Genomic DNA, 16,639 nt, shown 5'->3' on the forward strand with positions numbered 1-16,639 from the left:
AGGAAGGCTGTCATTCAGAATAGAAGGAGAGATAAACAGTTTCTCAGACAAACAAAAACTAAAGGAGGTCATGACCACTAAACCAGCCCTCAAGAAATGTTAAAGGGGATTCTTTGAGAGGAAAGGAAAGACTATGAGTATGAAAAGTAAGAAACACAAAAGCAGTAAAAATAGGTATATCTGTAAAAATCAGTCAAGGCATTCACAAAATAAAAGGATGTAAAAAAACATGTCACCATATACCTAACACGTTGCAGTGGGAGTCAAGAGTGTGGTCAAGCTTAAGTGACAATCAACTTAATATAGACTGCTATATACAGAAGATATTATATACAAATTGAATGGTAACCACAAATCAAAAACCAGTAATTGATATGTAAAGAATAAAGAGAAAGAAATCCAAGTATATCACCAAAGAAAGCCAGCAAACCATGAAAGAGAGCAAGAGAAGAAAAGATCAGGGAAAAACTATCAGAACAACCACAAAACAAGTGACAAAATGGCAGTAAATACGTATCTATCAATTATTACTTTGTTTTTTTAAATATAGAATTTATTGTCAAATTGGGTTCCATATAACACCCAGTGCTTATCCCAACAGGTGCCCTTCTCAATGCCCATCACCCACTTTACTTTGAATGTAAAGGGACTAAATGCCTCATTCCAAAAACATAGGATGACAGAATAAGTAAAAAAAACAAGACCCATCTATATGCTGCCTACAAGAGACTCATTTCAGACTTAAAGATATCTACAAATTAAAAGTGACAGGTTGGAGAAACACTTGTTGAGCAAATGGATGTCAAAATAAAGCCAGGGTAGCAATACTTATATTGGATGAAATAGACTCTAAAACAAAGATTGTAGCAAGAGACAAGTCTGTCAGTATATTAACAAAGTATATAACAAAGTATTTTATTATATGCTATATAATAATAAAGAGGACAATCCAACAAGAAGAAATAACGGTTGTAAATATTTATGCACCCAACATGGAAGCATGCAAACACATAAAATAGTTAATAACAAACATAAAGAACTAATCAATAGTAACACTATAATAGTAGGGAGCTTTAATACCCTACTTATATCAATGGACAGATCATCCAAACAGAAAATCAATAAGGAAAGAGTGACTTTGAATGATATACTGGACCAGATTGATGTAACATTTATATTTGGAACATTTCATCCTAAAACAACAGAATACACATTATTTTCAAGTACACATAGACCATTTTCCAGATTAGACCGCATATTAGGCCACAAAACAAGTCTCAACAAATTAAAAAAATCACAGTCATACCATGAATCTTTTCTGATCACACTGGTATGAAAGTATAACCACAGGAAAATATCTGGAAAGAGCACAAGCAAGTGGAGGTTAAATAACATGGTACTAAACAATGAATGGGTCAGCCAGGAAATTAAAGAAGAAACAAAAAATTACATGGTGACAAATGAAAATGAAAACACGATGGTCCAGAATCTCTGGGATGCAGCAAAAGTGGTTCTAAGAGGGAGGTTTATAGCAAGAAAAATCTCAAACAACCTAACCTTACAGTCAGAGGAACTAGAAAAAGAAGAACAAACAAAACCTTAAATCAGCAGAAGGAAGGAAATAATAAAGATTAGAGCAGAAATAAATGATATAGAAACCAAAAAACAACAGAACACATCGATGAAACTAGGAGCGATTTGTTAAAAAGATCAACAAAATTGATAAACCTCTAGCCAGACTTATAAAAAGAGAGAAAGGACTCAAACAAAATCACAAATGAAAGAGGAGAAATAACAACCAACACCACAGCAATACAAATAATTGTAAGAGAATATAAGAAAAACTATATGCTAAAAAAATTAGACAACCTAGAAGAAATGGATAAATTTCCAGAAACACATAACCTACCAAAACTGAAGCAAGAAGAAATGGAAAAATTGAACAGACCAATTACCAGCAAGGAGACTGAATCAGTAATCAAAAAGTCCCAACAAACAAAAGTCCAAGACCAGATGCCTTCCTGGACGATTTCTAGCAGACATTTAAAAAAGTTAATAACTGTTATTCTCAAACTATTCCAAGAAATAGAAGAAAAAAACTTCCAAATTTATTCTATGAGTCCATTATCACCCTGATATCAAAACCAGATAGGGGCGCCTGGGTGGCTCAGTCAGTTGGGCGTCCGACTTCAGCTCAGGTCATGATCTCGCGGATTGTGAGTTCGAGCCCCGTGTCGGGTTCTGTGCTGACAGCTTAGAGCCTGGAGCCTGCTTTGGATTCTCTGTCTCCCTCTCTCTCTGCCCCTCCCCTGCTCATTCTCTGTCTCTCTCTGTCTCAAAAATAAATAAAACATTTAAAAAAATTAAAAAAAACAAAGACACCACACACACACGCCCACACACACACACACACACACACACACACACACACACAGTAATGCAGGCCAATATCTCTGATGAACAAAGATGGATAAATCCTCAACAACATACTAGCAATCCAACTTAAACAATACATTTTAAAAAATCACTCACCATGATCAAATGGGATTTATTCCTGGGTTGCTAGGGTGTTTCAACATTTGCAAGTCAATCAGTGTGATACATCACGTCTGTAAGAGGAAGGATGAAAGCCATATGATCATTTTAGTAGATGCAGAAAAAGCACTGGACAAAGTATAACATCTATTCGTGATAAAAGCCCTCAACAGAGTAGTTTTAGAGGGAACATACCTCAACATAATAAGACTTTATGTGAAAAACACACAGCGAACATCATACTCAATGGGGAAAAACTGAAAGCTTTCCCCTAAGGTCAGGAACAAGAGAAGGATGTTCATTCTCACCACTTTTATTTGACATAGTATTGGAAGCCCTAGCCATAGCAATAAGAACAAAAAGAAATAAAGGCATCCAAATTGGTAAGAAAGATGTAAAACTTTCACTGTTTGCAGATGATGTGCTACTCTATGCAGCCAACCCAAAAGACTCCACCAAAAAACTGCTAGAACTAATAAACGAATTTAGTAAAATCACAGTCCACAAAAATCAATGTGCAGAAATCTGTTGCATTTCTATATACTAATAATGAAGTAGCAGAAAGAGAAATTAAGAAAACAGTCCCATTTACACTTGCAACCAAAACAATAAGATACCTAGGAATAAACCTAACCAAAAAGGTCAAAGACCTGTACTCTAAAAACTGTAAAACACTGATGAAAGAGATTGAAGACGATACCAAGAAATGGAAAGATGTTCCATGCTTGTGGATTGGAAGAACAGATATTGTTAAAATGTCTATACTACTCAATCTACACATTTAATGCAATCCCTATCAAAATATCAACAGCGTCTTTTACAGAACTAGAAGAAAGAATACTAAAATATGTATGGAACTGCAAAAGACCCCAAATAGCCAAAGCAGTCTTGAAATAGAAAAGCAAAGCTGAAGGCATCACAGTTCTGGACTTCAAGTTATATTATAAAGTTGTAGTAATTAAAACAGTATGGTATTGGGATAAAAGTAGACCTATAGATCAATGGAACAGAAGAGAAAAATCAGAAATAAACCCACAATTATTTGGCCAATTAATCTTCAACAAGGTGGAAAGAATATCCAGTGGGAAAAAGGATGTCTTTTCAACAAATGGTGATGGAAAAACTGGAGAGCAACACACAAGAAGAATGAAACTGGACCACTTTCTTACACCATACACAAAAATAAATTCAAAATAGATTAAAGACCTAAATGTGGGACATGAAACCACTTAGAGTAGAATTCAGTATTTGACCACTTATATACAACACCCAGTGCTCATCACAAGTGCCCTTTTTATTTTATGTCATTTTATTTTGTTTTATTTTATTTATTTTTTAGTGTTTATTTACTTTTGAGAGAAAGAGAGACACAGAGGCATGAGTGGGGTAAGGGCAGAGAGAGGGAGACACAGAATCTGAAGCAGGCTCCAGGCTCCGAGCTGTCAGCACAGATCCCAATGTGGGGCTGGAACTCACAGACTGCTAGACCATGACCTGAGCTCAAGTCAGATGCTTAACTGACTGAGTCACCCAGGCACCCCAACAAGTGCCCTTTTTATTTTTATTTATTTAAAAAAATTTTAATGTTTTTATTTAGTTTTGAGAGAGAGAGCAGGCAGGGGAGGGGCAGAGAAAGAGGGAGACACAGAATCCGAAGCAGGCTCCAGGCTCCGAGCCATCAGCACAGAGCCTGATGCAGGGCTCAAACCCACGAACCGTGAGATCATGACCTGAGCCAAAGTCGGACACCTAACCAACTGAGCCACCCAGGCACCCCAACAGTGCCTGTTTTAATACCCATCACCCATCTAGCCCATCTCCCACCCATCTCCCTCTGTCAACCCTCAGTTTATTCTCCATCCTTAAGAGTCTCTTATGTGTTCATCCATTCTGTTTCTTAAATTCCATATATGAGTGGAATCATATGGTATTTGTCTTTCTCTGATTGACTTATTTCGCTTAGCATGATACATTGTAGCTCATCCTCATGGTTTTAAGTTGCATTTCCCTAATAGCTAATGATGTTGAGCATCTTTTCATGTACTTACTGGGCATGTGTGTATTTTATTTGGAGTAATATCTATTCAAATCCTTGATCCTTTAACTGGGTTGCTTTTTTATTATTCATTTGTAAGAATTCTTTATATATTCTGTAGACAAATACCTTATTAAATATATGACTTGCAAATGTTTTTCCCATTCGGTGGGTTGTCTTTCACTTTCTTGATAGTGTCATTTGAAACACAAAAGCTTTTGGTGCACCTGGGTGACTCAGTTGGTTAAGCGTCTGACTTTGGCTCAAGTCACGATCTTGCGGTTTGTGAGTTCAGGCCGTGCATTGGGCTCTGTGCTGACACCTCAGAGCCTGGAGCCTGCTTCAGATTCTGTGTCTCCCTCTCTCTGCCCTTACCCCACTCATGCCTCTGTGTCTCTCTCTCTTTCTCTCAAAAGTAAATAAACATTTAAAAAAATGTTGAAGCAGAAAAACTTTTAACTTTGATAAAGTCCAATTTCTCAGTCTTCTCATATGTTGTGTCTCATTTTTGTGTCTTAATCTGAGAAGGCTTTCCCTAATCCAGGGTTACAAAAATTTACTCGTTTGCGTTCTTCTAAAAGCTTTATAACTCTTACACTTAATTCTTAGAGTCAATTTTTGTGTATAGTATGAAGTAGTGGTCAAATATCATTGTTTTGCTTGGGAATATCCAGTTATCATAGTACCATTTGTTGAAAAGACTATTCTTTTTCCATTGAACTCTCTTGGCAAAAATCAATTGATCATAACTGTAAGTGGTTTTTTTTTTTTTCTGGACTATCAGTTATATACCTGTGGTAAGTTTTGAAATCAGAAGTATGAATCCTTCAATTTTGTTTTTTCAAAATTATTTTGGTGATTGTGAGTCCCTTGCATTTTAATTTGGATGTTAGTATCAGCTTGTTAATTTCTACAAAAAAAAAGACATGAAATTTGGTAGAGATCACATTGAATCTGTTCATCAATTTAGGGAATATTGCCATCTTAAAAATATTATCTTCTAGTCTGTGACACAGTGTATCTTTTTATTTATTTAGGTTTTTAATTTCTTTTAGCAATGCTTTGTAGTTTTCTGAGTATAAGTTTTATATTTCATTTGCTAAATTTATTTCCTAAATGGATTGTTTCTTTAAAAAATTTTTAAGTTTATTTATTTATTTTTGAGAGACACAGAGTCTACAACCATACCACCCTGAACGCACCTGATCTTGTCTGATCTCAGAAGCTAAGCAGGGTTGGACCTGATTAGTACTTGGATGGGAGAAAGAGAGAGAAAGACCGGGATGGGGGGCGTGGGGAGGGAGGGGGGCAAAGAGAGAGAGAGAGACAGAGACAGAGAGAGACAGAGAGAGAGAATATCCCAAGCAGGCTCCACACAGTGGCACAGAGCCCAATGTGGGGCTCGAACTCTAACCATGAGATCGTGACCTGAGCCAAAACCAAGAGTCAGATACTTAATCAACGGAGTCACCCAGGCGCCTCGGATTGTTTTCTTAATTTCCTTTTTAGATTGTTTGGTGGTAGTGTATATAATCAAGACATTAATTTTTATATCTTGATCTGCATTCTTGTTCAACTTATTAGCTTAATAGGTTTTTAGTGGATTCCTTGGGACTTTCTATGTACAAGATCATATCATCTTCAAATAAGAGGTAGTTGTACTACTTTCTATTCTGGGTGCCTATTATTTCATTTTCTTGCCTCGTTGCTCTGGCTAAAATCTCCAGTAAATGTTGAATAGAAGTGGCAAAAACAGACATCTTTGTTTCCCAATCTTAATGGGAAAGCATTCAGTCTTTTACCATTAAGTGTGATGTTAGCTATGGGCTTTTCATAGATGCCCTTTATCAGGTTGAATAAATTCTCTTCCATGTTTTTGGGGTATTTTCTTCATGAAAGGGTTTGGGGTTTGTCAAATGCTTTTTCCATGTCTAATAACAATGATCATGTGGGTTTGTCCTTTATCTGTTTATATGGTATATTACCATATTGATTTTCAGGTGTTAAACCAACCTTGCACTTACAGGATAGATCTTATTTGGTTTTGCTAGATTGAATTTGCTAGTATTTTAATGAGGATATTTGCGTGGTATTGGAGTACTACTGGCTTCATAGAATGAGTTGGGAAGTGTTCCTTTGTCTTTTTTTTTTTTTTTTTTTTTTTGAAGAGTTCATAAAGATTGGCATTAATTCTTTTTTTTTTTTTTTTTTTTAATATTTGGTAGAATTCACCAGCAATGCCATCTGGGCTTGAGATTTTTTCTTCATGGGAAGTTTTTCACTGTTAGTTGAAGGGATTTTTAAAATATATTTCGTTAACACTCAGTACTTTCTTAGACAATATTCTGCTCTTTCCCTTGTATCTAAAAATAGTTTTTAGTTCATGAATGTTACATGTCTTTGTCCTTGAAACTCTGTTCTTAAGAAATCTCATGGGGGGCGCCTGGGTGGCTCAATCAGTTGAGTGTCCGACTTCAGCTCAGGTCATGATCTCACTGTTCATGGGTTCAAGCCCCACATCAGGCTCTGTACTGACAGCTCAGAGCCTGGAGCCTGCTTTGGATTCTTTGTCTCCCTCTCTCTCTGCCCCTCCCCACTTGCAGTCTGTCTCTCTTTCAAAAATAAACATTAAAAAAAAAAAAAAGTATGGGACAGAGTATATACAATGTATGACAGAAACTCTAGGGTTTTTTGCTAATTGTTTCTCAGTATTTTCTCTTCTGTACTTTGTTTCATTGCTGCCTCATACTTGATTTGAACCTTCTCCCCAAAACATTAGTTAAGGCTCTCATTTTGTTACATCTAAAAGTATTTCAAGAGCATCACTACCTAGCCCCCCACAAATGAGTTTGAACTCACTTTTTAAAGCAAAGAGATGGGGGCAGCTAGCATCCAGCTTAACCAGGTCATGATCACATGGTTGGTGAGTTCAAGCCCCACATTACTATCAGCACAGAGCTTACTTTGGATCCTCTGTCTCCCTTTCTCTCTCCCCTCTCCACCCCCCCCCCCCGCCCCCACTGCTCACGCTCACACTGTCTCTCAAAAAGAAATAAACATTTAAAAACAAACAAAAAGGTGTGTCTGGGTGACTCAGTCAGTTAAGCGTCCAACTTTGGCTCGGGTCATGATCTCATCGTTCATAGGTTCGAGCCCCACGTCGGGCTCTGTGCTGACAGCTCAGAGCCTGGAGCCTGCTTTGGATTCTATGTCTCCCTCTCTGTCTCTGTCCCTCCCCTGCTGTGCTCGCTCTCTCTCTCTCTCTCTCTCTCTTTCAAAAGTAAATAAACATTTGAAAAAATAATAAAAATAAAAACAAGCAAAAAAGTAAAAAGATGGCACATCATTTTTTGTTTTTTTAATATAATGGAACAGTATCACATTTCAAGTGAATGGAAGTGAAGAGTTATAGTCGAGTAGCTTCAAAATTTAGAAAATCAGTTTTCACTGGCTATTTACTTTAGGAACAGAAATTAATTATGTCTCATTCTTATCATAATGTGCACAGCCTAAAAAATATACGCTCTCTGAACAGACTGAAGTTCAAAGTCCCCAGGCACAACATTTATCAGAAATAATGGTCCCTGCTCCAGTCAACCAGGAGTTAGATGAAGAAATGTTCACGTAAGCATTTCATTGAAACCCTTGAGATGCACAGTAGTTGATACGACTTACTGGCTTCAACTCACCATTCTACTTTGTTTCTGAGTTGTACCCCTTTAGATACCTAATGTAAGTAGAGTCAGGCAGTATTTGTCTTTTTGTGACTAGCTTATTTCACTTAGTATAATATCTAAAAGGTTCTTGTGTGTTATAGCATATGACAGGATTTCCTTCTTCTTAAGGCTGAATAATAATCTATTGTATGTAAATGCCACATTTTTCTTCAGTCATTCATCTGTCAGTAGACATTTAAGTTGCTTCCACCTCTTGGCTATTGTGGATAATGTTGCAGTGAACATAGATGTAAAATATCTCAGGAATCTGATTTCACTTCTTTCGGATATATACTAAGAAGTGAGTCTTTTGCCCATTTTTCACCTGGGTTTTTTTGTTATTGTTGAATTTTAAGAGTTCATTGTTTATTGTGGATATTAGTCCTTTTTCAGGTATTTGTTTTCCATATATTTTTTCCTACTCTGGCTCGTCTTTTCATTCTTTTAGCAGTGTCTTTCAAAGAGCAGCAGTTTTTAATTTATGAAGTCAAACTTAACACCTTTTTTGTGGATCATGTTTTTGGTGTTGTATCTTTTAAAGTTTTTTTTTTTTTTTTTTTTAATGTTTATTCATTTTGAGAGAGAGAGAGGCAGAGAGAGAGGGAGACACAGAATCCGAAGCAGGCTCCAGGGTCCAAGCTGTCAGCACAGAGCCGAACGCAGGGCTCGAAATCATGAATCGTGAGATCATGACCTGAGCCGAAGTCGGACGCTCAACCAACCGAGCCACCCAGGCGCCCCTGGTGTTGTATCTTTTTAGATCACCTAGATTTTCTCTTTTAATGAAATTCTGGAAATTTTATCCTTTTACATTTCACATTTAGATCTAACATCCATTTTTAATTAATATTTGTGAAAAGTGTAGGGTCTTCCAAACAGAAAGCACCAAGCCTACATGGGTTCATTGTTAAATTCTACCAAACATTTAAGAAAGAAATTCCGGGGCACATGGGTGGTTCAGTCGGTTGAGTGTCCTGACTTCAGCTCAGGTCATGATCTTGCAGTTTGTGAGTTCGAGCCCCACATCGGGCTCACTGCTGTCAGCCTGTCAGTGCAGAGCCTGCTTCAGATCCTCTGTCCCCCCGACCTGCCCCTCCCCCACTTATGCGCCTTCCCAAAATAAATAAATATAAAAAAAAAAAAAATCCCTACAATCCCTTTCCGAGTATAGAAGCAGAGGGAATACTTCCTAACTCATTCTGTGAGGCTCACATTACCCTAATATCAACACCAGACAAAGACATTATAAGAAAACTGTAGACCAGTATCTCTCAAGAACATAAATGCAAAAGTCCTCAACAAAATATTAGCAAAATGAATTTAAAAAAGTATATAAAAAAAAGTATAAAAAAAAGTATAAAAAAAATTTATCCCACATATGCAAGACTGATTCATTATTCGAAAATCAATTAAAGTAATCCATCATATCAACAAGGTAAATAAGAAAAATCATATGACTCTATCAAGAGATGCAGAAAAGGCATTTGAAAAAATCCAACACCCACTCATAGTAAAAAAAGTAAACTAGGAGTAGAGAGGAACATTCTCAACTTGATAAAGACTATCTACAAAAAATCTATTGCTAACATCATACTTAATGGGAAGAAACAGGAAGTTTTCCCACTAAGGTCAGGAACATGGCAAGGATGTCCTGTCCCCTCTTGCCACTCCTTTTCAACATCATACCAGCAATGCTTAGTTGCTAACGCAACTAAGAAAAGAAGGTAAAAGGTATACAGATAAGTGATTGCCAGGAGGAGAGGTGGATGAATAGGCATAGCACAGAGGATTTTTAGAGCATTGAAAATACTCTGCATATTGTAATGATGGATATATGTCATTACACATTTGTCCAAACCTATAGAATGTACAACACCAAGAGTCACCCCTAAAGTAAACTGTGGACTTTGGATGATTATGATGTGTTAGTGTAGGTTCATTCTTGGTTTAAAAAAAAAAATTACCGTCAAGTGAGTGATGGTAATAGGGGAGGCTGTGCATGTGTGGGGGCTTAACACTTCCTAACCAAAACTGAATCTTTTTTTTTTTTTTTTTTTTGGTATGTATAGCCTTTTGCGAGCATAAAAAAGCCAGTGGAAAATTGGGCATTAGCCCATCCAGCCCAGTGTTCTGCCTGTGACAATAGGGGTCATTTTATGGGAAAACAGAATACTATATACTTCAAAGACTATATAATATTGTTTTGAAATGTACTTTTCCAATAACTGCTGAGGGCTTTTATAATTTTTTGCTTATTTTTCAGTATAAATTGCTGACATGTTCCTGTAACGATACATTAATTACTTTTTGATCTTTGCCCTTTTTGTGATCCTAGGTTGGTTCATTCTGGCTCTGGATGTCGATCACCCTCACTTGGATCTGACCTTACATTTGCTACTCGGACGGGCTCTCGGCAGGGCATTGAGATGCATCTCTTCAGAGTGGAGACACATCGGGATCTGTCAACCTGGACCAGGATACTTGTTCAGGGTTGTCATGCTGCTGCTGAACTAATTAAGGAAGTCTCTCTAGGTATAGATCCTGATGTATCACTTCTAGCAGTAGTTAAATGGAACTGTTATACTTTATTTGAAAGTAAAAACTATTAACATATGTGCCAGACTTAAAAATATTCCAAAATATGGCAGCTTAAAATTATCATGATAGAAAGAAACCTGGTTTTTCTGTTTCAGTAGTAGCCTTGTACGTGGCTCATTCATAACACCCTATGTACAACATGGCAGTTTTGCTGTTCCTCATATGTGCTGTTCCTCATCTGTATGTGATAGTATAAAGATTCATTAATGAAGTACTAGATGCACTAACCCTCTATTTCAGAAGATTTGGTGTCTAAGATATGGATAGACATCCTTAAAATATAAGCATCTGGCAAGGCTTATGGCTGTAGAAAAATGAGGAATTTTGAGTAGGAATTTGTCTTCAAAAGTTTGAAAGTGTGTGCTCAGTACTTACTGAAATAAGCATCTAAAGGAAAGAAGCCTGGTGGTGTCTCTTCATTGTTGAAACGCCCTCTTGTGGCTAGTCTATATGGTTTCTTTTTTTTAATGTTTTTGACAGAAAGAGAGAGAGAGAGAGAGAGAGAGAGAGAGAGAGAGAGAGAGAGAGAGAGAGAAAATGAGGGAGGGGCAGAGAGAGAGGGAGACAGAGGATCCAAAGCAGGTTCTGCACTGATTAGCAGAGACCCTGATGTGGGGCTCAAACTTAACAAACTGTGAGATCACGACCTAAGCCAAAGTTGGATGCTTGACTGACTGAGCCACCTAGGCACCCTTATGGTTTTGTATATATATATTTGTGTATGTACACATATACATCTGTATAGATATTTCCAGATTACTTTCCATTTTAGCAAGAACAAAGAATAGTCAAAATGTTTGAGTTTCTAATAGGGTTTGAATTACTTTGATTATCTTGACTGCAAAGTCAGTTTATTTGATTTTGCCCCTCTTCTCTATGCATTTTATTTTATAAACATAGCTTTATAGGATTTTTTAGAAAGAGAAAATGTGTGAAGAGCAGAATGTCTTGTGATACTTATCTTTCTTTCCATTGCTTTTGGAAAGTGAGGGATCTCCATGGCTTGAGAATTTGCATAGGCAGCATTTCTGTGGGTCATCTTCTAAAACTGGCACAGCGACAGTTTTTTAAGTGTTGTCAAAATGACCTAATTCTTCAACTCTTTAGGACCTGCTCGGTACTTTCCTCACAACCACAATGATGAGTCAAGTAATGACTAGTAAGTCCCCACATTGGATTTTGACCAAGGCTACCATATCCACATTGTCTTTCTCACTTGTCTGTCTCCTGCCCATTTTGTCTTTGGAGATGTTAGTCACCCCATTAAGGGCTGCAGGACTCTGGTTTTTGTCTTGGCCACAGAATGTGCTTTCTGGGTTGTGTCCTCAGTGTGAAGGTCTACAATGCCCCGTGTTCCTTTGGGGAGCCCAAGAACACTCTTTAGGCCCTTGACTGGCATCTGGGATCAGCATATCCTCTTCAAGGATCCGGAGAGATATGTTTCCCAAAACAAAGAATGCAACTTGGATTTTTAACATTTTTTTTTAGTTTCATGTTGTTTTGTGTCTGACAGCTAAACTTGTGGCAGGAAATAAAAATCTGTCCAGTCCCTGGCTCACAGTTGTTTGAATGCAGATGGCTTGGGGAGAGAGAATAAGGACTGGTTGGGTCCTTATACTTTAAAATAGACAAAAGAAACATTTTTTGGTAATCTTGAACTTTTTTATTCTCATTCACAGCTGTATTTTAATCTTACCTTGGTAATACTTTCATTTCCACAATTCAGGTCAACAAACGTACTTGTTCATTACTGTATTTAGAGCTCTGTCAGATAGATTAAACTGGCTGAAGGTGAACTGCTTTGATGAGAGCCCGAATTCCTTTCAGATGTGTTTTTGTATGTGCGTGCATGCACACACCTGATCTGTTATGTCTTAATATGTGTATGCTTACTGTGCACATCCACCTTCACGTATACACACACACACTTACGTAAGCCAGCATGTCCTTCAGATGCACGTTACCCCTTTATGTTAAATTGTTGGGAGATTCAGAAAGGTTTATTTAAAATTATAATTATGGCACATTGTACTACATATTCAGATACCTGTGGCCTAAAGAAAGGAAGTTGACAAGAAGAAATCATTTAAGTTCTGTTTCTTTGTCTCATGTGTTTCATTATGTTTTATTTATTTATTTATTATATGGTTTACTCATTTAGGAAAATGTTAGGGACTACCTATGAGATTTTACTAGTGAATGCAATACAGGAACTTCATAATGTTCATTTAGCTTTAAACCTTTATTAGATTACAGTAGAATTGACCAGTAATCCTTCTGATACACAAAGACTTTCTCCTTCTAGCAAATGTGAACTTCAGGATCACTAGGCAGAGCACACAGTTATTTCCCTCGGGTGCATTAAGCTTTATCATTTTCCATCCTGTGAATTCCACAGGAATTCAAAATATGAAAATACGTATATGTGTATAATTGTTTGAGCTTTAAGAAGTATGCTTTTAAAGGCTAATTTCATCATACCAATTACCTAAGCTTATTAAAATTTTTAAATCAAACAAGAACTACTACTAAGAAGTAGTAGACATGGGAAGAGTTGCATTAGTAAATATGTAGAAAATCTGCAAGAGGAGAAGAAAAATGAGCATAAAAAATGTTTTATTTATTTTTAAATAAATAGAGAGCAGATAGAACAGACAGAGGGGGACAGAGGATCCAAAGCAGGCTCCATGCTGACAGCAGAGAGCCTGATGTGGGGCTCAAACTCACAAACCATGAGATCATGACCTGACCCGAAGTCGAACACTCAACCGACTGAGCCACCCAGGCGCCCCAGAAAAATGAGCATTTTAAAGTATTTATATTGTTAGGACATATGACCAAAGAGTTTGCTTTATCCATGTTCTCAGTTTTATAAAATCGTCTTGAATCCCTTTTTATTCATCTACTGGGTAAATACTGATTGAGTATATACTCTGCTTTTACTGGCTATACTCAAATGGATACTGTAGGCATAGCCCCTGCCTGTGAATAATGAGAAGCAGAAAGAATAATGAGTACATATCAGAGTTGTTAGAAGCCATGAGTGGAATGCATGTTTCCTGTAACCCTAACACACACCCTTCTAAGGCAAGTTTTATCACCTCCATTTTTAAGATGAAGGAACTGGAGGGGTGCCTGGGTGGCTCAGTTGGTTAAGCGGTTAAGCCTTTGACTCTTGATTTCAGCTCAGGTCATGATCTCACAGTTCATGGGTTCGAGCCCCACATTAGGCTCTGTGCCGACCGTGTGGAGCCTGCTTGGGATTCTCTCTCTGCCTCCCTGTCTCTCTTTTTGACCCTTCCCTACTTGTGCACATGCTCTCTCTCAAAATAAACTTAAAAAAGATGAAGAACTGGGGTTAATGTAGGTAGGGCTTGAATTGGGTCTCTTCTGACTCCAAAACCAGTGCCTTAAGCCCCTGAATTTCCCCCTCTCAATGACTCATTCTTATGCCCAGATTAAACTCCTGGGGGACATATACAGTATCAGTTTCTCTTAATTCGCTAAATCAACAAATATTTACTGTTTTATTAATTACAAAGTGCTATGTTTTGTAATGAGAGAAATAAAAATAAGTAAGACCTACTTCATGCCTTTGACCAAATAGCTATAAGAAAGGAACAAGGGGCACCTGGTTGGCTCAGTCCATGAAGCATGCAACTCTTGATCTTGGGATTGTGAATTCGAGCCCCACCCTGGGTGTAGAGATTACTTAAAAAGAAAATCTTTTAAAAAGAGAGAAAGAGGAAGGTAAGGAGTCAAGTGATGGCATTTCTTCCAATAATGAGAAAAACCTGAAGTTTTAAAAAGGTTAATGGGAGAGATCTAGTTTAAAGGGAAATGTTGAGGGGCGCCTGGGTGGCGCAGTCGGTTAAGCGTCCGACTTCAGTCAGGTCACGATCTCGCGGTCCGTGGGTTCGAGCCCCGCATCAGGCTCTGGGCTGATAGCCTGGAGCCTGTTTCTGATTCTGTGTCTCCCTCTCTCTCTGCCCCTCCCCCGTTCATGCTCTGTCTCTCTCTGTCCCAAAAGTAAATGGAAAACGTTGAAAAAAAATAAAGGGAAATGTTGAAAATGCAGAGGAAGAAGGAATAATCAACCTTGGACAGTTTCTGAGAAGGTGGGAATGGATGGGATCCAAAGCACAGATGGATTGGCCTTGTCCCTGGAAGAGGGACAAACGGACAAAGAGAGGAGAGGATGGGTGGGTGTGTACATCCACATCCTAGCTGTTGAGGAAGATACTGTCTTATACACCTGACATCCCTGGCTTTTACTCCATACCTAACTCCAAGTGCAATAATAGGCTACTTTTATGTCTCACTTCTTAAAGTTATATCATACTTGTATAATAATGGGAAAAAAACAGTAATTTTTATTTTTTTTCCTAAGGAGCCATGAGTTAACCTCATCACCACAACCATCGCTTTAAAGAATTTTACAGTATAATATTCACCGAGAAGCTAGAAGAAACATTAGAATTTTAGTTTGAGGATTTTCTGTGAAGTCTAGGACTGAGAATAATGGAGTATTACTGGCCCTCTCGTCCCAATCCCAATGTCTTATATTTACTTATTTAAATAAGGTTAGCCTAGGGGCACCTGGGTGGCTCGGTCGGTTAAGCGTCCAACTTCTGCTCAGGTCATGATCTCACAGTCCGTGAGTTCGAGCCCCGCGTCGGGCTCTGTGCTGACAGCTCAGAGCCTAGAGCCTAGAGCCTGGAGCCTGTTTCAGATTCTGTGTCTCCCTCTCTCTCTGCCCCTCCCCTGTTCATGCTCTGTCTCTCTCTGTCTCAAAAATAAATAAACGTTAAAAAAAAAACTAAAAAAAAAAAAAATAAGGTTAGCCTAATCATCAGGAATTGTGCCCAAAAAACAGTATTAATGCTCTGTGCACAGTGGAATAGCCTGGAGAGTTGTGCTTTTTTTTAAGTTTATTTATTTATTTTGAGAGAACATGTGCAAGTGGGAAAGGGGCAGAGAGAGGGGGTGAGACAGAATCTCAAGCAGGTTCCATGCTGTCAGCGCAGAGCCCAAAGCAGGGCCTGATCTCAAGAACCCAAGAGATCATGACCCGAGCCAAAATCAAGAATCAGATGCTTAACCCATTGAGCCTCCCAGGTGCCCCCAGGAGAGTTTTTTTTAACAATACTGATGCCCAAGTTCTACTTCCAGAGATTATTTTTCTTAGTTGATTTATTTTTTTGAGAGAGAGAGCAAGGGAGGGGCAGATTGAGAGGGACACAGAGAATCCCAAGCAAGCTCTGTACTGTCAGTGCAGAGTCTGACTCGGAACTTGAACTGACAAACTGCTATGTGAATTCCCAGGTCTCAGAGGGCCTCACGCTTGTAGCACCAACAACACTGCACTAACAACAAAACTGTGCTCAGGTGTTAATGGAACAGAAACTTTACCAGTGTTGAGAGAAGACATTTATTTGCCAATCTTGATGACCAAAATTTTTTTTGTCCTGTCAATTCAGATCAACCCTTTCAATTTTATCTTTGATAGGTCCGACTGTATGACTTTTGCCAACTACAGCCTTTGCCTTTGATAATACACACTATCTTTGTCCTCTTCCTAGATACCAACCAAACCATGTTACTGCCCCTGAAAGGCATTTCTGCCTTTGCTCCTTTGGTGGTTCCTTCTTGCTCACTTGAAACCTTCCCATACTTCACTGCCTATGCAGTTTGACCTATTCTTTTCTTTTTTTTTTTAATTTTTTTTTTAACGTTTATTTATTCTTGAGACAGA

At 38.0% G+C, this 16,639-nt stretch overlaps 1 protein-coding gene across 1 annotated transcript in view; it reads left to right on the forward strand.

The window, feature by feature from the left end:
- SNTB2 (syntrophin beta 2) overlaps positions 1-16,639 on the forward strand; it is a 108,789-nt gene that overhangs the window by 81,309 nt on the left and 10,841 nt on the right. Inside the window, exon 5 of the mRNA XM_023246128.2 lies at positions 10,622-10,818. Coding sequence (XP_023101896.1) covers positions 10,622-10,818 — 197 coding nt within the window. The remainder of the gene's footprint in view (positions 1-10,621; positions 10,819-16,639) is intronic.

This window comes from Felis catus, chromosome E2 (assembly GCF_018350175.1).
Source record: "Felis catus isolate Fca126 chromosome E2, F.catus_Fca126_mat1.0, whole genome shotgun sequence".
Taxonomy (NCBI): Eukaryota; Metazoa; Chordata; class Mammalia; order Carnivora; family Felidae; genus Felis; species Felis catus.